The sequence below is a fragment of the Dermacentor albipictus genome, chromosome 6 (genome assembly GCF_038994185.2).
Source record: "Dermacentor albipictus isolate Rhodes 1998 colony chromosome 6, USDA_Dalb.pri_finalv2, whole genome shotgun sequence".
Taxonomy (NCBI): domain Eukaryota; kingdom Metazoa; phylum Arthropoda; class Arachnida; order Ixodida; family Ixodidae; genus Dermacentor; species Dermacentor albipictus.
Genome location: NC_091826.1, coordinates 12,751,176 through 12,777,889, shown reverse-complemented (window position 1 = coordinate 12,777,889; position 26,714 = coordinate 12,751,176). Strand labels below are relative to the sequence as shown.

Genomic DNA, 26,714 nt, shown 5'->3' with positions numbered 1-26,714 from the left:
GAAAAAACAAAGTTATTTGCTCAACTAAATGCTGACATATGTTCAAAAGCGTGGTGACGATTAAAAGGAAAACTATACGGGCTCCTGAAAAAAAACGTTTCCACTTAAAATATTATTTCTGACTTGGGGATCAAACGGTTATCCAACAATATTATGCTACACCCACTGTATACCAACTAGATAAGGATACTAGTGGAAAGTACCAGTAAAAAATAATCGATAACGCGAAGCGCTGCAACTGGAATTAACCAAACGTGTTTTGCACAAACCCGCATATGAAGAAACATTTATTTTTTCTGAACCGCCCCTTCGCCAGACATTGCAAGGACGCCGTTATACGTTGTGCGGATTTTTCTTTGTTGCACTACCTTGTCTCGAATACTGATAGTGCGCAAACACTTGAACTTAACCGAAGCAATGTTTTCTTAGCGAAACCTCACAATTTGACCGCGGCCGCATACTGCTCTCGTGGCGAGTAGCCCATACTTAAGGAAAATTGAACCGTGTTCCCGATGCTGGGATCGAATCTCAATACTCCATAGCGGCAGCCTGATGCTCCAGCCATTAGGCCGTATGCGCACGCATACTTTTATCCTGCCAACATCAGCCAGCTCTTTCAGATTATCACCGCGCAGGTCACATTGCGTAGCCCGGGTGCAAGAGAGCGCATGGCCGGGTGCCAGTATTCTTTACTCCAAAGATGCAGGCGTCAAATGGGCATAGCTATAGGAGTTGACTATGCTCTTCATGAAAGCGATCCCTTCGCATAGATTCCAGGACGCACGTTGGATCGGCATAACTTTTCTATTTCTTTTTCAACCTTGTGCTTAAGTGTCACATTACATCGTCGAACATTGGATTCTTATGCGTTCTTTTTTTTTCATGATAAACAACACTGTTTTCGAGCAATTTCCATTACGCTTAGCGCCTTAGCCCATGCCAAATTTAGATCGAAGACGACGAAGTGTCTTCTTGGCAGAACGCTTGTTTCTGTGCTCTGTGAATTTTTGGGTGAAATCTTCGCTATTCGAGGTGCCTCGCCTCCCCGTCTTGCGGCCATGGACGCGGAGCATGCCAGAGACCCGCCTGGCCAGAAGTCATCACGGCCGTCAACCGCAAGGAAGCGAGTTGGCTCCCCCAGTGACACCGAAGACACCGAGCTGTATTCTATGTCGGAAGACGACTCATCCGACGACGGCTTCATACCCGTCCGGAGTAAGAGGGCGAGGAGAAAAATCGCCAACACAGCGCCGTCAACTCCTGCGAGCACAACGACTGTGAAGACAAGGCCTGCGCGCTGGCCACACGTCATCATCTTTATGCCGACAGAACCGTCAAGCAACCTACGATTGCTGAACAGGCAAGCCCTATCCATTTTTTTGGAATGTGCGGTGCCGGATCAAATTAAAGACATAAGAATAAATCCACGCAAGAATATACTCGCCATAGACGTGTACAACGCGAGTGCGCTTGGAAAACTCCAAGAAATCACAGAGCTAGACGGAATCAAAATGCGCCCCTTTATCCCGATCGACGACACATCCATAGCCGGTGTGATTTACGACATTGACATTGCCATTCCCAATGATGACTTACCTAGCCTCATCAAGCCGGCATACGAAGGCACGATCATTACGCAAGTGCGCCGTCTTGGGAATACGCGCTGCGTAAAAGTAATATTCAAGGGGGATTGTATCCCATCCCACGTTAAAGTCGGACATTTCCGTCATCCGGTTCGACCATTCATCCAGAAGCCGCTTCAATGCCATCAGTGTTTCAGGCTAGGACACGTCAAAGGCGTGTGTCCCAACTCGCTACTGTGTCCCCGTTGCGCTGAACCTCATGCAGAACAGACCTGCGGTGCCACGGTCCTGAAGTGCGTCAACTGTAGCGGCCCTCACGCGGCCTCCTCGAAGGACTGTCCCCGCATCAAGAGGGAGCGCGCGGTTCTTAAGCAAATGGCCAGAGACAATTCTGCCCACAGGGAGGCAGCCGAAGTAGTCCGGCGTCGGCGACGACGTAGGCGCCATCGTACGTCTTCGAAGAAGGCGCATGCGCGAAGTGACAGTACCCACTCCACTGCGGTGCCAGTTAGTCACGCCGCGACAAGGCCCACCACTTCCACGAAGGCAGCAGAAAAGACTCTATCTTCAGAGGAGTGGCCTACGCTACCAAGCCGCTCCCTTGCGAAGGAACCTCAGAAGATCGGGGTCCCACCTGATCCTTCTCCGGCCATGGACGATTCACCTAAAACAGACCGCCAAGTCATCTCGGTGCTACGTTCTCTCATGGAGGCCATTCGAGCAATTTTAGTGGACATCGGGACACCCTGTGCTCAAAACGCACTTAAAGTGCTGGACGCCTTAGGCCCAGTGCTTGCACCCCTTAACTAGAAAGATGGCTACCCATACCCCATCCTTCCGGAAAGAAGTCAAGGCTGCGTCCATCATCCAATGGAACGCCAGAGGGCTAAAATCACGAATTTCAGATTTTCGGCAGTTTGTGTACACCAATCTGTTTCCCCTCATCGTCATTTGTGAGCCCAACTTGTCGAAATCAATAAGACTGTCAGGATACGAATTTATCATGTCATCAACAAATGGTGCATGCAGCAAAATCGTCATTTTTGTTCGTCGTGAACTCACCTATGTTTTGCAACCAATTGCTCCCCACGACGACAATCAATATATATGCATCACAGTTAAAAGGAACAAACTCTTGTTTACTCTCATAGGCGTGTATATATCGCCTTCCTGCAATTTCGATACCAAAAGATTTGCGGATATCTTGAGTGTTTGTCCCGCCCCATGGGTCATCATAGGAGATTTCAATGCACACCATACAGCATGGGGAAGTACACGGACAAATGCAAGAGGACGAAGATTAGCAAGCATCGCCCACAACTATGGCCTTACTCTCCTGAACGATGGTAGCCCCACCTTTCTTCGCGGCGTGACATACGGCAGCTGCCTCGACCTTGCTTTCGTCTCCAACTCTCTCGCCAGATGTGTGAAGTGGTTTCCAGACATTGAGACACATGGGAGTGACCACATTCCCACCTATCTGAACATCAAAGGCTTGTCGTCTAGATCAGGCTTACGGAATACCATTCGGACGATTCAATGGGCCAACTTCAAATCTGAGATGGAAGATGCCTGCCGCGAGGGCCTACCATCAGGGTTAGAGCAAACGATTAAAATGACGATGCAAAACGCCACTCGCATGATGACGACCTCTTCCACGCGGAATGACTTCGACATAGAATTGGAGCGCCTTCGAGCGCTTCGTCGCCGGGCGGAACGTCGATATCGGCGTACAAAATCAATTCATGACCTTAGGGCAGCCAGGAGGATGCAAAAGAAGATTCAGCGTCGTATGGATAGATTAGCGTCGGAACGTTGGGCAACGTTTTGCCAGAAACTCGACCCCCGCGAGCCACTGTCTCACATATGGAAAACGGTGCAAGGTCTGCGTTGCCTTCCGGAACGGCGTTTCCCATTCAAGGCGCTAGCGCTTTTCCAAGGGCGGCAAGACATCGATGTCGCAGAAGACTTTTGTGCGCGGATCGCAGACCAAGCTACTCGTCCAGATCCTCCAGCCCGAGCTGACGTCCCCAATTCACGTGATGGCCGCATGGACCTTCCTTTTACAATGGAGGAGCTCGAAGCGGCTCTAGCTCTCTGCAGGCGCTCATCATCTCCGGGTCCGGATGGCATATCATACCGGGCCTTGTGCTATCTCGGAGAGTCCGCACGGATAGAGTTGTTGAGCCTTTACAACTCCTCATGGCAGGAGGGAAATGTTCCTGACGAATGGAAAGTAAGCCGCCTGGTGCCACTCTTAAAGCAGGGCAAATCCCCATTAGAGCTCACCTCTTACCGCCCAATAGCGCTGGCCAGCTGTGTAGGAAAGATAATGGAACGGATGATCCTTGGCCGCCTGGAATGGTACCTTGAATACTACAAGATTTATCCGATTTCCATGGCTGGTTTCCGACGTGACCGCTCTTCCATCGACAATGTAGTTGATCTCGTTTCCTATGTCCAGCACGAAAAGTCCCGTAAGCGTTTATCTGCAGCTTTATTCCTAGATGTGAAAGGGGCATACGATAACGTATTACATGAGGCCATTCCCGACGCCCTTGCGACGGTTGGCCTAGGTGGTCGAGTTTTTTTGTGGATTGCAAGCTACCTATCTGCAAGATCATTCTTTGTGTTAACTGACGATGGCCCAACTACGCGACGCTATACCAGCAGGGGCGTTCCTCAAGGCGGTGCTCTCAGCCCGACGCTATTCAACCTCGCTCTTGTTGGACTTGCTGAGTACTTGCCAACTACCATCAAAATTTCAATATACGCTGACGACATCTGTGTCTGGACTTCGGCAGTCACACGTCCTCAGATACGTGCGCGACTTCAAAGAGCGGCCACTTTGACAGCGAACTACTTGTGTAAACAGGGACTCAGCATATCACCAGAAAAATGCGCACTAGTAGCATTTACTCGCAAACCGATGACGCCTTATATGATCTCAATCAATGGGCGGACTATTTCCTATGTCCGAACCCACAGATTCCTTGGCGTAATAATTGACCGAGACCTCTGTTGGAGCCCGCACGTGGCCTACATGAAACGGCGCCTGACAGCAACTTCCCAGTTGTTTCAATACTTGGCAGGAAAGACGTGGGGGATGTCAGTAGACGCAATGCTTAAACTCTACAGAGCTCTCTTTCTCGGTTTTCTAAGATATAGTCTACCTGTACTGACCAACACCTGCAAGACAAATATTCGTGTTCTGCAGGCAGCACAAGCTCAAGCACTCAGAGTCTGCCTTGGTTTGCCCAGATGCACCTCAACAGAGGCAACTATTGCGATTGCTCGGGACCATCCAATGCGAACTCACATTACGGTGGAAGCCCTGAGAACGCACATCAGACATTTTGCACGTGCCACCTATCACCACCTTGCAGCACTACCTTCGGACAGGCACCAATCATCATTCGCTAAAACTATCATCAAATACAACGACAAACTGCCATCGGGCTTCACCGCTGCATCTAAACCATCGATACCCCCTTGGTGTCTTATCAGCCCTACAGTCCATCTCAGTGTACCAGGAATCGGAAAAAAGTCTGAACTGTCGTCGCCTGTGCTCAAACAACTGTCTCTGCTTCTTCTGCACGAGAGGTACGCGGACAGGGAACACATTTATACCGATGGTTCCACAAACATCCAGTGTTCGTCCGGTGCTGTGGTTGTCCCAGCAAAAGCTATTACCATCAGCTTTAGGACTGACCACCCAACAACATCGACATCTGCTGAACTAGCTGCTCTTCGCGCTGCACTTCGTGTCGTCAATCGGGAGCCACCTCGGCAATGGTCAATCTTCAGCGATTCAAAGGCAGCCCTACAATCTGTACTATCAGCTCTGCATCGCGGGCCATTCGAACAGCTCGTATTCGATATTAGATGCCTACTCCATACATCACAGGAGAAAGGACACCATGTGACGTTTCAGTGGCTGCCAAGTCACTGCGGCGTCACTGGAAATGAAGACGCCGATAATGCCGCTCGGGCAGCTCTTGAGGACGCACAAGAAGAGGCCATACCGCTTTCACGATCCGACGCAGCTAGCAGACTTCGAGTGCTTGCACATGAGATCACGCTATCTCTATGGTGCACACCAAACAGCCAGACCACCCAGAGCAACCGTCAATACCACCTGCCCTCTTTGATGCATCTCTATATGCCAACTGGACTGCGTCGAAGAGACGCGACCCTGCTTTATCGCTTATGGCTGGGGGTGGCTTTCACCAAATCTTACTCCTTCCGCATTGGAATGGCCGACAACGATCTCTGTAATGCCTGCCTTTGCGAGGAGACGCTGGAACATGTTCTGTGCGACTGTCCTGACTATAACGTTCAGCGACAGTCCCTGGCATCTGTTCTAGCGCGCCTTGACAGTAGACCATTGTCGCTCGACACGATTTTCACATGCCGCCGACAGAAGATATCGCAGGTGAAGGCGACAAAGGCACTACTTCGGTTTTTGAAAGAGACGGGATTGGACAAGCGGCTGTGAGAGTGACGTCGCGTACCATGCCAGAATGATGGACTCCAACGGACCATGTGTGTGTGCTGTGATATGTGCTCTCTCTCCCTCTCCCCCTTCCCCATCTTTAATCTCCCCCATCCCTCTCCCATGTGTAGGGTAGCAAAGCGGTTAAGCCATACTGGTTAACCTCCCTACCTTTCCTTCTCCACTTTTTCCTTCCTTCCTTCCTAGATGGAGTAAAACTGGATGACCTTTGACAGAGGGAGAAGTTCTGGGACATTGGTCCAGACGGGTTTCGGCACACAAGACCTTAAGGGTTTTATTTAAATTCTTGAGGGTTTGTGAATTGCGCGACCTACTTTGAAAGTTGTAACGCGTAGCATCGCGTTGTCGTGTGAATTGTTTCTCACTTTCTTTTTATTTATTTCTCCTTTCATCTTTTATGCCCTTTAGCCCTTTCCCCAGCTCAGAGTAGCCAGCCGGGGCTTACACTGGCTACCCTCGCTGTCTTTCCTATCCATTTCTTTCTCTCTCCCTCTCTCTCTCTCTAGATACAGTAGCAGGAATCTCGTGTTTCCTACCTCTGTATATACACCTGTATATATCAGTCAGAACAACAGAAAGCACATATACGTATATTTTTTATACCCGCCACGAAGGCGAAGGGGCTTTGGCACTGCGCTGCTTAGCCCGACGTTTCAGGTTCGAACACTGTCGAGGCGGCTGCATTTCGGTGTGGGCGAAACGCAAAAATGCTCGTGTGCCTTCCAAATAGTGAACGTTAAAGAACCCCAGGTAGTCAAAATTCATCCGGAGTTCACAAATACGGTATGCCTCAAAATCGTATCGCCGTTTTGGGGCGTAATGTCCTAGAATTTAATTATATATCTGTTATCCACTGGAAGCTACAAGGGTTCCACTATGCTTAAAAAGGCTAGATAACCTATTTAAAAATGATGTTCAATCCTTGTTTTTTTTTGCAACTCTCTTCGTTCTCTTCTTCTTGTTGTTCTTCTTGCAAGTTCTTCGAAGCTGCACAGTCAAAACTTTCTCTGACTTTTGCACGTGACATTCACTGCAGTGCTAAAAGGTATGTAGCACACGTAGGAGTAATTGCCTTTTCACAAAAACATGCCCAAATTGCTTTATAACCGCAATGCCGTCGTTCTGCCTCATGTTTTGAACCATCGACAATTTAACAGCTTGCTGGTGGCAGATAAGCTAAGTGCGAAATAGTAGCTAACGTCTTTAAATACATCTAAATAAACCATCGGCTTCCGAGCATTGCGAAAGTAATAGGCACCGGATGACTGTTGAAGTCCGGAGCGCCCATGTCCTCCTAACATATCATCTTTAAGCAATACATTAGTTAGTCATCAAGAACGAAATAGGCACAACTTTCAGGTGAAGAGCAGCACATATGTGGATAACATGATTGCGACAAAGGCTCTAAACAGCCTAAACATCGAGAGCTTACACCTTCGAATGAGGCTGTAAAGATCGCAGTATTCATCGCCCCATGAAGACTGCAAGAACGTGCAGTTGGTAGCACATACTAACAAGCCTCCCTGCGAGCAAATTGTTTTCAAAGAATAATTACTTAAACACATTGCAACAGTCCATACTTTATAACACCCAATAAAGATGGACCAAGACACGAACTTCACAACAGTGCGCTGACTAGGAGCCAAAATTTAAAAAAAAATTATGGACTTTTATTTGCCGAAACCACGACCTGATTATGAAGCACGTCGTATAGTGGGACCCCGGAAATTTTGACCACCTGGGTTTCTCTAATGTGCACCTAAATCTAAGTACAGGGGCATTTTCGCATTTCGCCGCCGTCGAAATGCGCCCACCGTGACCGTGATTCGAAGCAGCCAACAATAGTTTCATCGTGAAGGTGTATGATTATTGACTATTATATAGCATTGCACACCGGACGTGCTCATTAGTGTGACAGTGACGTGACGTCACTTCAATCGCCAAAAGCATGTCGCAATTTTGAGTCACCTCTCAAATTCACGAGAAAACTTGCAAAAAAACAGAAGTTGAGATTTTACTAGCACAACTGAAGCTTTGGGCAGTTTCTTTCACGGAATGTAAGCTGCACTGCTGATGTAGCGCTCTGGGCTGTTGCCTGAAAAACTGAAACATGACGTGTGCAGGCACAATCACCACAACGAAAAAAGGTGCTTGTAAAGATGCCGGAAGGTGGAATTTTGATCATAATCGGCTCGATTGTGAAAATAACATAGATTAGACGATGTTTGCATTCATGAGAAGGTCCCGAAGTGATAGTCTGTTGTGGGACTTTCTTTCCAAGCTAAACAAGACAGTAGCAACTACTCGTGAACCAGGAGAAATTAGAGCTTTTCTAACCTAGCACAATAAGAAACAAAAATGGGTCTGAATGCGAAGAATGTAAAAAAAGTACTGTTATACAACCTTGTTAAGCATTTATAGAACTTAATAGTACTAACGAAATATGACTTATCTTTATCAACAAAAATAAATGCGTATACATAGTAAGGACATCAAACAGACCAGAAGGAAGAGCAGGAGTGGTTAACCAATTTCCTCAGGGCACTGCTGTTTCTCAACGAAGACCCGCGTGCATTCAGCTGCCTGTACTACATCATCTTCCGAAGTGTATCAGTAAAAAAAAGAACGTATCTCATCAGAGCTAACTACAGAAAATAGATACTATTATATTTTCAGCTCGAGTAGCCTTGCAGTCATGGCACCCCATTATATGTATAAAAGATTACCCCGTCAATTCCAGTTAGCGCAAATCGTGTGAAATATGTCCTTCTTTTCTTCTTTTCATTATATTATTTGATAATACTATCTTTATGGTTGAAGGCAAGTGCTTGCTTTAGGCAAATCCAGCGATCTACGAACCCCCACTTGTAGTTAATAAACATTTCAATCGCTACGCACTACCAATCATTCGAAACATTTCTTCTGGTGAATTCTCGCTTGTAAAGCGTAACCAGAGGGACATCATGTGCCAGTTCCCTAAATATATCCCTAAATAGTTCTTTAACAGTACTCAAGAAACATGTAATGGAATAAATGCAGGAAAAAAGTTATAATAAAGAGAGAGCGGTCCGCATTGATTAGAACAAATATTGCGCGAAGTACATAGTTCAACATGCATCTCAATCAATGCAAGGTGCCAAAATCGTCACACTTCAAGGTGAAAAATATAGCTATCTATTGTGCGTTTCCTGCCTTCGTTCACATTTCTTTATCAGTATTTCGCGATTTTTTATTCACGCATGAATTTGCTTACGAAAAAAAAAACTCCTAAATATACACTTGACAGCCGCAGCCGTGCAGTAATTAGGTTGTTGTATTGCGCAATCCGGCCGAATAATTCCATATTTGGTCAACGATACTCTTCGTGAGCTGTTCTATTACTTTCTTGCTTGTTTAGACAGTATTCGACCCTTCAATGATAAAGAAAGGAATATATCTAATTATATTACCCCAGATTCTGTCAGTAGATGTAGCGTCGAAAAGAACTTGCGCATACAGTAGGCTGAACAAAAACGGGACATTGATTCGAAGTCCCGACCCCCACACCTGCGCAACCGTTACATAATCATGTTCTTTTATTATTTTTTTAGTGCGAAAGCATCAGATCGTCCATTGAGCGAAAAAGCCAAACGCGTCTGTAGCAGCGAAATGGCACCTTAATTCCCATTGGTTGCGACGCCGCGTCACGATCAACCGAGCTTCGACGAAACAGAGCGGGCGAATCAGAACACTTGCTGCTACGCTATAGCGCGCCAGCTGTTACGTGTGGGGAGAGGGCATCGCCGCGACGCCAGCTCACCAGGGCACCTCGACGGAGCAGATACGGCGACGGGACGCCGCAGGCAGAGGCTGTTCTCTGGTTGCTTGTGCTATCCGCGCGTTTCTTGTCCGTGTAAGTTCTCGCCTGCGTTCGAACTGCGCCTCGGTAAAGCCAAATCACCGCCTCATCTGTGCAAATCAACAAAACGCGCTCGCTAAGCGAGGACTTCGTATCTCAAAATACCGCTCAGCGGGCTTCAATTCTGCATTACTGCTTTGGCATCCACAACTCATAAGTATATGGGCGTCCTACGATCAGGTACGCGCAAGCGTACCTGGCCAGCTCTTAAATCGGCGGTGCTTACCTGAGGCCTCGAAGCATTTTTATAGGGCACTGAAGTTCTTCTGTCACTAAGGTTGCTCATACTTTGCCTTGCACTCTTTACAAAGTTATTCCTCAGAGTTTTGAAAACGACAGCCTACAAACAAGTGTCACGAAACAAAACACCGACAGCGCATGCATTTTACGTTGAGTCTGCTCAGACTGAAATATGTAACGATAATAAAAGATCGGCACACGCAAGAGGCCACGTTTCAACCAGAAAACCAGCCTTCGTGCATAGCGTTTTGCTTAGACGCCGCAGTGCTCGCTGTGCATGCTTGCGACTTCTCTTCACTGCATGTGTATAATAAGCAGAATTACAAAGAAAGGTAAAGGGCTCCATGAAAGCGAAACCATAATGCTAGTCCAGGCTTTTATTCTTAGCAAAATAGCATACGGATTACCATATCAAGAGCTAACCCCATCGGAAATCAAAGAAATTGACCTACTAATATGTGGCGCGTATAAGGCAGCGCTTGCGCTTCCTAAGAATACGGCAAATGAGAGGGTGCAAGCTCTAGGCATATACACCACATTTGAAGAGTTAAGAGCAGCCGTTCTTATGACCCAAAGAGAACGACTATGCCTCACAAGCGCAGGTAGAAACGTTCTGTCGCGTTTAGGCTACCCATTGCGACCGCAGTATTCCAAGGAACAAACGACCACAATGCCAAATCCAATACGCGAGCGCATAGTGGTCTCCATAATCCCACGCAACATGAACAAAACTTGTCACACCGCGAGAAGACAAGCGAGAGCTAAACATCTTCAGAAAACCTTCGGCAGTAATCAAGACGTAATGTATACTGATGCAGCTGGATTTAGCAAAGGACATGTAATAGTGGCAGTTCAACCCACACGCCACGGAACGCTTCACACATCAGCCTCGATACGCACTAGGCGCACTGCAACAGCGAAAGCAGCGGCGATTGCTCTCGCTATCGCATACAAGGAAAAGCAAAACAGCTCAGCTTTAATAATGTCCGACTCACAAGTGGCATGCAGAAAGTATCTACAAGGCAACATGCCACAAGTTGCCCTTAAGATCATAGGCGACACACTGAAAGAAGACAATGCACTTTTATGGTGTCCTGGCCACGATGGTATCTCGGGAAACGAACAGGCACACGCTCTAGCTCGAGGCTTTACTAACCAAGCTGGAGATACGCACAACGATGAAAAGACGATCGCCTACTGGTCCGCGACATACTGGAGCACCAGCGAAAAACCCGGCAACAGTACGCCCCACCACAGAAACTATTCAATGTAGAGGAGGCGCAGATATATAGAAGAATACAGACGCATACCTACCCACATTTGGGTAGGTACCATGAAATAAACCCAACCTTGTGCACTAACTCTTGCCCGTGGTGCGGGTCATGGCCTTCATTGCCTCACGTAACATGGGAGTGGGTCAAAAGACCTCATGCCATTAATTCACCTTTGGTACGCACCTTACTTAGGGAGCCCTGGGAGGCCATCCTCGTAGCCCAGAAGACCTCCTGGACCAAGCTGGGCGGGTCGCGATGGCCACTGGAGTCTTGGAATAGGGACCCACCCTGCACCGCTCTCTTCCGCCATTGTTTTCCTTATCAATAAATGTTTATTCCTCTTCCTCCATTGCATGTGTAGCAAGGGCGCGTTCCCCTGCGGCACACCAGCCGTTGCACCGGAGAGATGCGTGTAGCGACCGCCTTCGAACCCTTTCCGCTTTCGCTTCGATACTGCTCTGCTCAACGCACATGTTCGCGACGTCTCATTGCATGTGTAGCACTTGCGCGTTCATTGTGAGGCGTCGTACTGTCGAGATCAATGAAGCGACCGCGACCGCGTTCATGCCCTTTCAGTTTGTGCTTCGACGTCGGGGTGCTCGCTGTGCATGTTCGCGGTGACCATACGCTAGCACCTAATCCGCGTTCAGGCAGTGAAACGTTACTGTGATTTTATTTTCCGCTTTGCACAGTTCTTAGATATTTACGTAGACATGTATAAACAGAACAGAGATTACATCCCTCCTGCAAAAATAAAAACAATCTATGAGTTTTTCATAATGCGTATATATTTTACTTTCTTCACGTTCTTCGGAACGTGGTGTGCTCCCACGTTTCTCACATGTAGAGAACCAGCCGATACAATATCTCGGTGCCCGCATCATCTTACTTATTCATATCGACAAAGAAAAGCGTACATCTGAGTTTCATCATATAACGAGCGAGAGGGTATACAAGCTATTATTATTCCATGGCATGTATGAAATAAAATAATTTATATGCGCTCACCTGCGCTCATTAGTTGGTAAGAAGATGAATGCGAGGACGCTGTTGTGGTACAAAAGCAGGAAATTACTACAAACAAGGTGTGAAGAACCACCGCGGACCAATGACTGAAATGCTTCATAAGCGTTTGCCAACGGCGTGTGTTTTGGGCACATCGCAGGCGAACGTGAGCTTTCGCAACGTAACCTGACACAAACCAGCGCTTAAACAGAGCTTACGGCCGCTTGAAGGCACCCCTAACGAGCAGTGGGTGTACCCCTGGCGCAGGCTGTCTGGGAGGCTTACAAGTAGGTGGGTGATTTAGTGTGCTTAGTGCAATCGACCTTTTGTCAGAGAAAAATGGTGCGAGCTCGGGCTCCGAGAGGGTGGATAGTGTTGGCTATACATTCCATGGATGGCGGACGAGGAGGGAGCATCTTTCTCGCATGTTAGAGCATCTTACTCATTCATCTTGCAAAATTCATTAAACTTTCGCACACTTTCATTCATCAGGTCATTCCCAACGTTGCATACATAGTGAAAAACTTGACGTTGAAATATACACGTAAAGTTCTCTTCTCATTTCAGCTTTCCTCTTCTTGATAGATTATTGGTCTCTCCATTAAAACTATTTCTTCAGCACTTCATGCGCACTACGTTCCGGGTCTTCTCACGCCCTAGTGGGGGACTCCGAATTTTTTCAAACAACCTGGGAAAAATTAATCCAAAGCCCTTACTACGGCGTACCTCATAATCAGATTGTGGTTTTGGCTCGTAAAACACAAAAATGCAATTTCAGTCTTACGGCCTCCGCTACTATAGCGCTACCTTTAAGCTCGAACTTGTGTTTGTATCCCACAATACCTCGTTGGAATCACCGCCACGGCAGTTGCACTAGTACCCGGTCTTCCAGAGCCTACTCTCCGCTCTGCGTCACGGATTACACGAACAGCTCGTCGACGAGATCAGACAAATCCGACATCGAGCAATGGGCAAAGGACACCACATAATATTTCAGTGGTCGTTGAGTCACTGCAACATCCATAGAAACGAACAAGCGGTCCCAGTTGCCCGATCCGCACACGACGGCGTCAGGCACATTGCGATCCCTCTTTCAAGACCCGACTTCGCGAAAAAAAAATCGCACGGTGGCACATCACCTAATATTGAGTCGGTGCAACTCATCCGACTTAGCTAGCGCACGCCTTCATACTTTTAAGCCTAATTTACAATTTTATATTCCGTCCTACCTCTCAAGACATGACTCCGCCCTTCTAGGCCACGTTCGGCTTAGAGTAGAATTTTCAAGTGCCTACTGCTTTCTTATTGGAAGGGCCACTAAACCACTGAATGGCGAAGGCTCCACTTAGAACAGCTCCGCTGTTAAAAAGCGCCTCCTACCCTGGCCATGTTGAATTAATTCATGTCTTGTGTCGTGTCTGAAAGCGAGAGAACGAAAGAAATACAAGGCGCTTATGCGAGCCTGCTTTACAAGGTAGATTTCGGAGGGGGAAGGGAAGGCCAAAAAATATTATGAGAGAAATATATAGTTTACCGAAAATGAATTCCTGCGCAAAAAATAACGTATACACAAGGAGGTAAGCAAAACGAGAACAAGGTGAAAGCAAGAGCCAACGTTTCGACAAGTGAACTTGTCTTCGAGGTGACAAGTCCCCTTGTCGAAACGTTGGCTCCTGCTTTCACCTTGTTCTCGTTTTGCTCATCGTCTTGAATTTGCATCACCCACCTTTCCCCTGTTTTCCCTGGATATACACAAAGAGGAACACATATAGCCACAAAAAGTACCTAAATGTGTCCTCCTTGGGCACGCTTTATTTGCGTGCCAAAAAAATTATGCTCTGTAGACGACACCAACATGTCCAAGATCAAGCCCTTCTGTAAAAGATAGAAAGCGCACAGGCGCAGAACAATTTCAGTGAGTGACTTATTTGCATGAAATAAAAAATTTCTGCTACTGTTGCGCCACAGTCTTCTCAACAAACAATAAACTGTCTAATGATCAAATGGTAAAGATGATCATTAGACAATAGATCAATAAACTGTCTAATGATCAAATATGAGGTAAGATGAAATGTTGCAGGAGTAAAGCCCCATCTCGGAAACAGGGTTAAACAGTCAACATAGAAAAAATAGCAACCACACGACACATTCTGTACTTTCTGCAATAAAATACAAGTCATTCAATCAAATAAATGAACTAATAAACGACAAGTACGTAAGTGCGCACGAAGATTTACTAAGTGTAAATACAGAGCTACAATGTCACCTTCAGTAAAGGCCGCTATTAAAGTGTTCAAAGCGAATCTTTGTAACAAGGAGCGTTTGCAAGGGAAATTGCAGAGAATAACTTAATCCACTTTTTTTCTTCTTTGTTTGGAGCCGCTACAGCCTTTCTTGTTTTGTCGCCATGTACATTTTCATAAGCGAAAGAATGAAATGTTTCTTCTTTTTCTTCTTCTCCTTCTAGATATGCAGTAGCGCTTTACTGACTTTGTGCATACATAAATAACTCAACCGGAGTTTCAGGATTCCTCCAATAATGGTTGGTCGTCTGACTGACTGAAAACTGGTAGGCAGGTCACCTTTCTGGGGTGCGTCGACGAAGAAAGAAAAACGGAGCATATAAAGAACAATAAAGTTTGCCCACGTCAGAAATGGCATGTTTGTATATATCGAAAACATCCACGAAGACTGCTAGCGTATTGCATTGAGCTCTTTAATTTTTTTATTATGCGACTGCAGCTCTTGGGGACGGAAAAGCTGCAAACAAAAGCGACACAACAGTTCAGCACTGTGAGGTGTTGCTTGCGCCTCGTGTATCGTCGCCTAGGGCTGCATCGTCACATTATCCATGAAAAATTGCCGCAGACCGGTTGTCACTGAAGACATAACGCGTCCTCACGAAAAGCAATGATGGCGTTACAATGATGGTTGTTACCGTCTTTTGAACATACTAGCCCTAACGCGATAAGCACAAACAAGAGCAACCGAAAAGCATGAAAACCAAAGAAAAGACATTTGATCTCTTAAGCGGTAGCCCTGTGTGACATTTCCGTAGGACATTTCTGTCATATTGAAGCGAAGAGTCTTTCCATGCGTGATATCAGCCCAAACACACTCTACAAAGGTGCCGAAAGTGGCACGTGCTGGTTCCATATATATCTATTATCAATGAATCGGATCTTGTAATAACCTAACTGGATGAACGCTCCGTTGAAAGCATCGTCTATTGGCGTTATCGCAGCACCGCCTGAGCGACAGATGAAATGTATTACGTGCTGCGATGTACCCCGCTTCTACACTTATATTAACACGCTTATTTCCCTCTGGAATTGGTAGGCTCGAGAGCCCGGTGAACGGTTCGGCGAGAGTGCACACCAGCTATAATATATGAGCACGGCAGGCTCCGAAAAGCTGAGTGTTTGTCTACTGCATGGTGTCAGATATAGGGAAACTCCATGAACCGGCTCCAAGGCAGCTTCTCTCAGAATGAATGGCTTCCATGCATCTTGCTTGCTTCGTCTTCAAAGAGCCAACCTGCTCTTGAGTGACTGAGCTTGCCGAGCATATAGCTGGCGAAAGGCGCCTACTTATCACGAAGAATTTACGAAGGTTGGCCGGTAAATAAATGACGCAAAGCTCCAAGCAAAACAGAAGGTTGGTTACCTGAACCGCTCCCCACAAATCTTCGCTGCAATCTATTTCAGCCGTTCTATATTTTATGAGGACTTACCTTGTGCGTAATATATCTTAGAAAGAAGTTAGACCTTCTGCGAAGGAAGCGGTGCAATGAAAAGCAGGTGCAAACACGCACCCGGATAGCAGGAGCGCACTAAAAAAAACGGGGAAATATAAAGTGGCATATAGGTCCCATTGTACGGCTACTTTAGTCGGAGATATTTGTGTAATAAGCTGTTTGCTGAGAAAACAGAGAGATGAGACGCTTGACATGACAAATGGGAAAATAAGGTTAATTTAGGCTTAAGCCCTTCCAGCATCGTCGCTCGCAGGAACTTCGAACCACAATAACAAAAATAATTTGAGAAACATGACTGTTGTATCAGAGTATGCCCGCTTTTACTTGTTTCGCTAGATTATAACCATGATTGCTGGACTAGGAAATCAATAAGTTCATCTGCAACCAATATTTCAGCCTGTTGTGAAGATCAGGAAGTTGATACCGCTGTTACGACTGCAACAGAAAGTGCGAAAGGCAAGGTTCCGGGCAACGAAGAGGAAATTGCTAATTCATAGAGACCTGGGATTTTAGTAGGCGAAAACAAACAAAAGCAAACAAAAACAAACAAACAAACAAAAGAATTACAAATCACGGGACCAATTCAAACAGATAAGCGCCGTGTTCTGGGTTTCAAGTTCCGTCGAGCAGCCTCAATTGCCTACATATGGAGCACAAATGCTCTGGCATGTACGCTTTCTGGTGAAGCGTTTGTTTATGCAAATGAAGTTGCATTGTTCTAGAAGGAGTGAGTGAAGTAATGAGGGAAAGCCGAATAAGAAGGTGAGCTAGTTTGGCGCGCGATTATCATTACGAAAACAATACTATGCGAAAAACATGACAAGGAATAGGACGGGGGGTTCGCACAAGAAGATAACCTATCTAACTGTTTGTATCATGGAGAAATTAGCTGCCGCGGATACATTTGTGTACGTCTCGATAAAATCTCATTGTTGCACGTCCAGAAACAGATCACGAAGCAAATCAATCTCCGTGAAAGCATAGGATCTACCGACAGTAGTGGGAAGATAAATAATGCCGCGGTGAATATAAGCAAAAAAAAAAGCTTTTGGATGATCGCATTTCACATAAGAATACTAATAATCAAGGCCACATGCATTAAAAAAAAGGCACATAAGTTCATACTTAATTCCAAATCCCGGGAAAACATGGGGAAGGCTGGAGGTGTAAATACAAGACAATGAGCGAAACGAGACCGAGCTGAAAACGGGAGCCAACGTTTCGTCAAGTGTACTTCTCTTTTTCAAGGCAGCATATGCTCTCCTTGGCGCAGCATGTATAGGTAGGCTTCTTCTAAAAGGGAGAAGGGTAAGGCGGATGGGCGAGACAACGACGGAGGGCGTGTTAGCGGCGGCGGTGTAGGATGGATAAGAAATGGGTGCTATTCAACGTCGGTGAGGTTATATGCTGTGGCGCCGTGTGTCAGCAGACCATGCGTTTTTTCGTGGGAGGGGCCTAGACAACGGGGGCAAGGGAGGGGGGGAGGGGTTGCGTATCGGTGAAGATTATCTACTAAATAAGATTATTAGGCACGCCGTAGGGGTTGGGGGTTGGGGGTAGTGTACGGTCTAATTTTGACTACCTAGGGTTCTTTAACGTGCACCCACTGCACGGACATTTTCGCATCCCGCCCCCATCCGAATGAGGCCACCGCGGACCGGATCGAACCCGCGACTTGGAGCTTAGAAGCACAACGCCATAGGTACTGGGCTACTGTCGGCCGGATTCAGTGCACAGAAAAAAAAAACGAAATAATTTCACATGAAGGCGTTTCAATTAGGACACAGAATTGAAGAAAGTCAAGCCACATTAAACAGATAAAGTGAGCTTACGATAGACGATAAGCAGTCTATATTTGCCGAGAATATCGCGAAGAGATCAAGAGGTAAATAAAAAATTATGATGCATATAATCAAATTAATATTTTAAAGTTTCATATTATACAGTCTGATCCCCATTTCAAAGGAAAATTCACTTATTATCATTGTCTGCAACAAAACATCATGATCAATCAAGATAAACATTTGAAAGCAGTCAGCACTTTGAAGCACACGGGGCGGAAGACTAAAACTGGTCTTACGAAGAACTTAGCTGAGCACGTAGCTTCCTTGCGCATCACCTACGCAACAGGTACGGACGGTAAACGACAACTGCGCATTGGTATATGAGCGCGCAGCTTCTACACGAGGGGAAATTCTGGGCCCTGGTTGAAGCTCTGGACAGTTCGGAGAAAGCCGTACTATACATTTCCCTTGGATTCACCAATAAAGTATACCATGGCAGTGGGTGTTCTGTAAATGAAAAAGAACGTGATTGGTTCCCGCGGCTGAACCCAGTTCGCTGAATAATATTGTGCCGCGAACCCTACATCTCTGAAGTGCTTTGGTTAAACAGGGCTGTTTTGTAATTTTGTCCAGGCTGTTTTATTTCTGATCCTTGGCAACACCGCACATGTCGTGAAAACAAAGAAGGATGTTATAGCCGCGCTTCCTCGTAACAAAGACAAATTACTGTCGAGGTCGACGAGCTTTCCGGTAATTGGGCAGCTATACAGCTACAGGCCTCTAGAGGGCGTTCTATAACTTCTCGTCCCAATCGGGAAAAGATTCAAGACAACAGGTTTGTTTCTACCTAAACTGTTCGAAATGGAAGACTGTATTGTGTGTGGTGATCTTCAGCCCATGCTGCGCGGCGTGAAGGAAATTAAAGATGCTGCGTGCCTTGTTCCATCAGATCTTTTCACGGACGTTGAACCGATTGTACCACGATTAAGTTCCAGGCTGTTGTCGTTCAGGTGAATGCTGAATCTGTTAAGCGAAGATTCGAATGGATTCCAAATTCATTTCACAAGTTCTTTTTAGTATCTAAAGCAACCTGGAAAGCAGCTCTTACATGCAACTATTCTCTCTAACACACAGCTTCTCGTTGACTTTTTTCTTTACCTCTAAGGACACCAGTGATATGTGAGTGCAAATAAGACTCAGACGTTTATTAGAATAACACTTACAACGCAGTGCAGCACACACATCAGGACAGTTTATAGGAGTATCCGTAATATTTAAAAGTTACTAAACGTGTTTCCAGCAAAAATTTGTATTTCCGGAAGCATGTTTTTAAGCATTGCACGTAGTTCTGTTTACACAATACGTTTTATGCACGTGTTCCTGTAGCTGTTTTCTCCGTGCTCTCGAGTGTTGTGCTTGCCATAAACGAGGACCGCATTTGGTTTTCTTTGAAAATTTTCAATTTTGTGAACTGGGAAGAAGCATTTATTTACGTATATCATATTATGCGTGTATGCAGAAGAACTTTACAGCTACTTTCACTATAATACTATCTCTCTTCCTTGTTTGAAACTTTTACATCGTTGGGGGCACATTTATAAATTCATATAACAGGAGTAGTCGACACCATCTGCAGGCACCAACGTGTGCTTGAACACTGATAATGAATCAGTCAGTCAATCAATCGAATGTTTAATATAGTGGCCAGATGCAGCTACGGAGCCTTCGTAGTGGTGTACTTAAATAAGAAACACGCGAGACGAAATGTACAGAGAAGAGAAATGTGGTAAACAAAACAATCTGAGATAGTGAAGCAAATAAGGAAATAGAAAACGAAGAGACGTGCATAGAATGAAGTTAACCATACAACATGATTATCTACACACTTATTACTTGTGCAGAGTTTCAATATTCAGTTGAAGTGGCAAAACAAAAAGTTAAAAAGTACTTGCATGTTTTCAGTCAAAGCATGTACAGACTACGAATTCGTTATGGTTAAGCTAAAATATACGCTTGCGTCTTGTAAAACAAAGACTGCCGCAGGTACAGATTTCATTACATAGAGTACGTTGCAAAACATGGGACCTAATGGTCGGCTAGCACTTTTGGAGTTACTGAATGGCTTGCGGAAAAGGGAGTATGTCCCTGACTCTTGGAAAACAGCCCATGTGATAACTGTATTCAAGCCTGGTAAAACCCCTCTTTCTCTTGAGTCTTTCGTCTTGTAAGTCTGACGAACGGTTTATGCAAGGTCATGAAGAAAATGATTGACACTAGGCTGCAATGGTGGTGTGAGCAAACAGACGCACTTCCCTTGACATGACAGAATTTCGAAGGCATTGATGCACCTTGGATGCAATTTAGGACATCTTTACCTGTGTTAAACGTGAGCGAGGTAGGGTAAATGTCACAATAGCGCATTTATTTAGACGTTAAACGGGCCTTCGACACAGAAAGCCATGCTCATATATTGTGTAGCCTGCTAGAACTGGGAGTCTTTGGAAGGGTTTAGGTAATTTGATACCAGTGCAGAAATGGAAGAATGTGTGATGATTTGAGGGAGTTTTGTAATAAGGAACTCAAGCTAAATTACATCGAATGATCTACTCAGGTCAAAGAGCGTCTAATCGGCCCCTACTATGCACTACATTGGAAGCATGGGTCATAAATGTGACCAAGTTCGTTGTTGTGGAGCGGCGTAATACAAAGTCACGTTATTTATCTATCAAAATGTTCTTAGCACTGACAGAATGAGGACGATGTAACACAGATTGAGGCATTTTTCACGCAGCGCAGAGGAATGGATATAGGCCTTTAAATACCAACTGCACTTCTATTGCCCCATTTGTTTACGCGCACTACCAGTGTTGCCTTCCAAACGTGAATAAACGTGCTATACATTAGGGTATTGTTGAAAATGTTTGCGAGAACAGAGGCAACTATGCTTCCGTACGTCTTAAGAAGTGCAGGAGGGATACAATCATCGCCCCAAAAAAGGGAAGGTTCGAGGCGCTTCATACACTTGAACACAAGGTCTTCATTGAGTGACAGCGTGCACACCATATCACACTCAGAAGGAAGGTTACTTGCGGTACAGGCATCATTTACTCCGAATACATAAGCTAAATGTTCTGAAAAGGCTGCAGCGAGCACAATGTCGCACCCGTCGAGGTGACGTTGTGCTTACGTCAGCCAGCAGCGGACAGCCAACACGCTGCGACCATAGAGATGCTGCGACTGCGACGAGCACGAAGCCACAGCTGCCCGCTGCTGGGTGACGTAAGCAAAATGTCGCATCGAGGGGCGTGGCATCACGCTCCTTCCAGCTTCGGTTTCGCGCGCTTTGATAGGCGAAATTCGCCGTGCAACAGTTCCGCGGGTAATCGCACTTTCTTTTTCAGATCGAGAAGTTCATATTTTTACAACGAGCTCGCTTTAATTTCCTCTGAAACTGATAGTTTAAAAGGTAATTAATAGATTTTTTCTGTTAAATAGCGACCGATTACCACCCATCACCCGTCGCTGCGTGATTACCAGTACTGACGGTATGCATCCGAAGGAACCATACTTTAAAATAAAAACGGCTAGTTTTGAATACTACTTAAAGAATTCATAGACATAACCGGGTATATATGTCTGATAATGCTTTGGAAAACCGTTAAATATGATGACGTGACAACAAACATCAAATTTAACTTCAGCTTCAAGTTTCGCAAAGTTTTAGCTTTTAGTATGTGGTACGCACATAGCACAAGTACAAAAAGGACGATCGGCGTAGGCACTTCTCGCAATCAAAGATGCCCAGATGACAAAGGTGGGCTCATTTGACACGAAGCGTGTGGATCTGCCTTTAACATTATCCTCAATGGAATTATTGAAACTACATATCAACTGCGTCAGAAAGTTCAGAGGGTAACTTCTGAGGTGAGTTGTTAGTTATACTACTGTGACTTGAATATTTCCATGGTAGTGGCACAGCGGCGTCGTGTGCTAATGACACAGCCGGGACACAAAAGGCAACGAATGAAGAACCTGGCTGCTAGTTAGTAACGGAAGGCCGTTAGACAACAACGAATAATAATGGTGATGGGGAGTGGGAATTAAGAGTCGAGTTGTGCGGCGCATTACCGAGGATGGTTCGCGATGTAAGTCACCTCATCGTACACAGACATTCCGCATGCCGTTACTAAGTTTCTTACGCTAACAGCCCGTCGTTACGTCACGCTGGAAAGTTATTGCACACTCATTAGCGAGAATATTGTCGCGAGGTTGCGTGCATAGTTGCTGCGTATTAGCGACGCCCCGTAGGCTGCATTGTCTGAAGCTTCATATTTACGAGCTAATATAGTAACGCTCCGATGAGCGTAGAAACCGGGAGATGAAATCACTTACGGAAAAACGGACGTTAATTGACTGAAAGGATGTGGCCGCTAGCATTTACTTAACGCTAACGTATGGTGCCCCCTTAGTCATCAGTCGGATACAATAGATATAGGCTTGATACGAGACACAGCCGGGCACTGATACGTGTCGTTTGGTGAAAACTGGACCCATGCCATGATATGTGCGCTAAAAGTTCCCACGAGTACAAGTGTGTGGGCATGGGTTTGAAAAGACCGATTCTCGCGTCCATGTTTTGCGTGCCTGCTTTTCAGCGTCATTCCATCACCGTTGTGCGACTCAGACCTGCCCTCCCCGCCCCCCCCCCCCCCGCAGCCTTTTACTGCGGAACCTAAACCGCAGCAGTCAATAAGACCCTTTCACTGTTTTTCAATTTGTGAAAAACGAATAGAATGAATCAGTAGCTTTCTGTACAGATGCTCGGTGTCTCTATTATTGTAAAATCGGCACTCCTTGAAGAGGTATCTTCACTTTGTAACAGTAGCCAATTGAAATGCCTATGGCGCTCAGTAATAAAGCATGTCACAATTGAATTCTTACATTTTCATTGGTGACCGAACCCACCGAGCACTGAACCTAAATTTTGAGTACTCACGATCACAAAACTATTCTGGATATCTGCGAATATGTCATGATACCGGTATGATCACACACGCTATGAACCGGGCCAACAAACTCTTTATATTCCTTGGGTTGGGGTGTCTAGAAAATTAAAACAGCCATTTAGTCATGGGATATTTATTCATGACACCAAAGAGCTTCACAGACTTGCAGTCATATATCAAAAAATATTCCATTGCTGTGATGTTAATTTTTCTATACAGTAAGGCTCTATCTAAAAAAACAACGCGTTACCAGCCCATCAATCTCCCTTCAAATTTCGAAATATTGGAAAACTCCAGAGGCTTACTTCGGTTCATAAATCTCATCCATGATGCAAATAATGACATTGACTTCCTTGTATTAGTGAACAGCAGTTTTACATTGCTTTCCTAAAATTCCTATGCAGCTGTTTTGTGAATTCCTTCATTAGCTGCGGTCGAAAAACCGGCGGCTGTAGGCGTTGCACGATACCTTCTCTTCTCTGAAACGTAAATTATGCATAAGATCGCTCTGAATTCGAAAAAGAAATAAAAAAGACAAACGAAGAGTACAAGATCAACATATACAGTGCACAAAATAATAATGTAACTGGGAAGAGTGCTCATCAGTCCACCCACCACATGACAAACGCGCCTCTCCAGAACGCATAAACATCGATCCTCGTTATGGTGGAAACAAATCAAGAAAACTTGCTAAGGTACAGAGAAACAAGTACAATAACTACACTTGTTTGTCTCGTCCTTCCTCAGGGAGCACTCATGCCCTTGCTTTGAACAACAGCGATATCAAGAAAACGCAGACTACTTCTGTCGTCGAAAGCAGGTACCGACACGGCCCCGTTCTCAACAGCTTCGCATCCGCGTTCGTAAACCACTACTGACAATAGAGTCGACGACAGGCTGAGGCGCTCTGTCCATGCAGTAGGCTGCAGAGCGTCTACAATGGCAGATGAATGGGAAAGAAATGGAGCGTTACCATGGTGATGGCGAAGACAAAGGGAACAAGAAGACCTCGAGGAACAGTGAGGCGCCGTTTCTGCTGAGATTTGAACCGCCCATTGCGCGTGGTACTTTCTCTCGGAACTCCTCCCTTTTCATCCGCCGCCCGTGCACTGTTCTCGTTCAGTAGCACTGCTTGCTATCCCCGATACCCCTGCGGGAATAGAGCCCTGAGGAGAGATCGTGTAAAACGTGTGCAGTGAATTTGGAACAGAGAGAAAAAAAAAAAACGTCCGATGGGTGGGAAAGAAAAGAAGGCGCGATATCGAAGACGCGTAGCGGCTCTCGCGACGAGTTTTGGGACGTAGATTTTGTGAGACACTCTGTCTTTGTTCTCCGTAACGGTCTTGTGCGCTTTGAAGTCAGTACTGTTGCCCAATGTGGAGAGGTTGCCCCATTGCAGTGAGGAATTGTATGCAAGAACAAGAAAAAAGAAGAACACACTTAGATCGCGAAGGTAAAGTGGGTAGAGTCTTGTTGCGCATGCATAAGCAGGTTAGGAACATGCAGATGATGTCTGCCGGCTAGAGCGCTTTCTTTTTCTTTCTGCCACCTTTAGTTTAGACTCATATTTTTGAGCTAACCACTATCAGCACTTCCCATATAACGCCATCCCTGACTCTCTCCCTTTCTCTCTCTCTCTCCCAGTTCTTAGCTTAGAGCTGCTACGAAATGGCAACTCCACAAACGTTTCTTTTCGTAGTCGCCACGCACTTAGAATAACACATGCATATATATATATATATATATATACATATATATATATATATATATATATATATATATATATATATATATATATATATATGTAGACACATGAACGAGCAGAAAGGGACTTAACCGAGGGGCCCGACTATTATTAATAATATCACGTTAAGCCAACAAAGGACGCCAAGGACAACATAGAGGAAATTACTTGTACTTATTAGTTCAGTTAAAGAAATGATAAATTAATTTCAATGAAAGTATATGAAAAACAACTTGCCGCAGATGGGGGACAATCCCACATCTTCGCATTATATTATATCTAAGGCCGTGCCACGGCCAGATAGTTAGTGGAGAAATACTTAAGTTAATATGTGCGCCACCTGCATATTCTTCCGATGAGACAATACCCGGACCTATAGAACACTTGCTTTAAATAGATAGTTTAAGTTTTAAGTATAAGTTTTCTTTTCGCCAGAAATTCTTTGCGATCAATGTCCACTGCTGATACCTTCTTCTCATCTTTTATTTGGCACATGTCTTCCTCAATTGATATGCGAAAGCGTCACACGCAACAGCTCTACGCTTCTTTCCCAACGTCGTGCTTTTGCATTCTTCATTATAAAAGCCTTACAGCGCAAGCTTGCGGTGGCAATGAACTCGCAGTTATGAAACATTTTCTTAGAACATATTACAATACCATGCAAAACAGCACAGCGAAAAGCATTCAACGCACTTGAACATTTTACGAAGGGACAGGCATCCTTAACAAGTACTAGACATTGCACTGAATTGTCACACGATGTTACTATAAATTGCTTTAATATTTGTATTTATCAGTGCTTGTATATTAGGTGTTATACTTTCTTCTTTTTTGTATTTCGTGCGTGCATTATTTTAACTCTGTGTCATTCCTCATATGTTTATATGCGCATCCCAGTCTACATCGCGGCTGTTTGTGTGTTTGTGACTTTGTTTACAAACTCATTTTGGTGCAACTTGCATTTGACTTTTATATAAATAAGTTCATGGGCGTATAGGACTGTGTGCTGTAGATTTCTGACCCTAGGACGTGATTTATTTTCATTTTCTTACATATTCCTTTTATATTGTCACGTGGTCGTGACGTCAAAGAACACAGTAGCAATACTGTGAAAGGCAAAAACTAGCTTTTATTGGGCAAACCTGTGCCCACAAAACAGGCTACACTTAAAGAACAACGAGAGCGGCGAACACAGTCGGCGATCGCCGAAAATCTGATCAGCGGGTCAAGCGCGTCGGCTTTTATACAGCAGTCGTCGAATGTTCCAGACTAATCGTTCGGACCCGCATGAATTCTACAAAGTTCTCCACCATTCGCGTCACGCGATGAAATCAGATAACACAAGGTTCGGCGACAACAGACAGCCGGGTAAAAACATCGATAACTTTCCGGAAACTTCGGATACATGCAGGCGCGTCTCGCGCTGTGCGATTACATTTGTTAGGCGGCGAAACGTGGTCGCCCGATAAAGATAAGCGCACGTGTGAATACCCCCCTCTTAGAAAGCATTGACCCGATGCTGCATACAAATGAAAGTAATAAAGAAAAACACCCGTAGCAAAGAAAACAAAAATAAGGAAGTTCGTCAGCGTCCGTAAAAGGGTTTCAGACGCACCACGTGAACCACTTCAGATCGTGCGCGGCGCCGCTGTGAATGCGAAATTCCGTCCGGCACGACCTCATAGTCCAGTGCACCAATACGTCGAATGACCTTTTAGGGCCAGAAATAGCGGCGCAATAGTTTCTCACTCAGTCCTCGTCGGCGTATCGGTGTCCAAACCCAAACACGGTCGCCGGGCTGGTACTCGACGAAGCGTCGTCGGAGGTTGTAGTGTCGGCTGTCGGTCCTCTGCACAACGAGAGCGGCGAACACAGTTGGCGATTGCCGAAAATCTGATCAGTGGGTC

The 26,714-nt window shown here is 45.5% G+C and overlaps 2 protein-coding genes across 19 annotated transcripts in view; one reads left to right on the top strand and one right to left on the bottom strand.

The window, feature by feature from the left end:
• LOC135914247 (uncharacterized) overlaps nt 1–26,714 on the bottom strand; it is a 623,773-nt gene that overhangs the window by 440,566 nt on the left and 156,493 nt on the right. The window contains exon 1 of one of the 18 annotated variants that reach the window (XM_070539904.1): nt 24,037–24,199. The exons of 16 other annotated variants lie outside the window; for them this stretch is intronic. In XM_070539904.1, coding sequence (XP_070396005.1) covers nt 24,037–24,158 — 122 coding nt within the window. In that variant the 5' untranslated portion in view covers nt 24,159–24,199. Of the gene's footprint in view, nt 1–24,036; nt 24,200–26,714 lie in introns of those variants that run through there. One more of the 18 variants, XM_070539900.1, reaches the window with a different exon arrangement.
• The window catches only part of TrissinR (Trissin receptor), an 87,454-nt gene that overhangs the window by 501 nt on the left and 60,239 nt on the right, over nt 1–26,714 (top strand). The window lies entirely within an intron of this gene.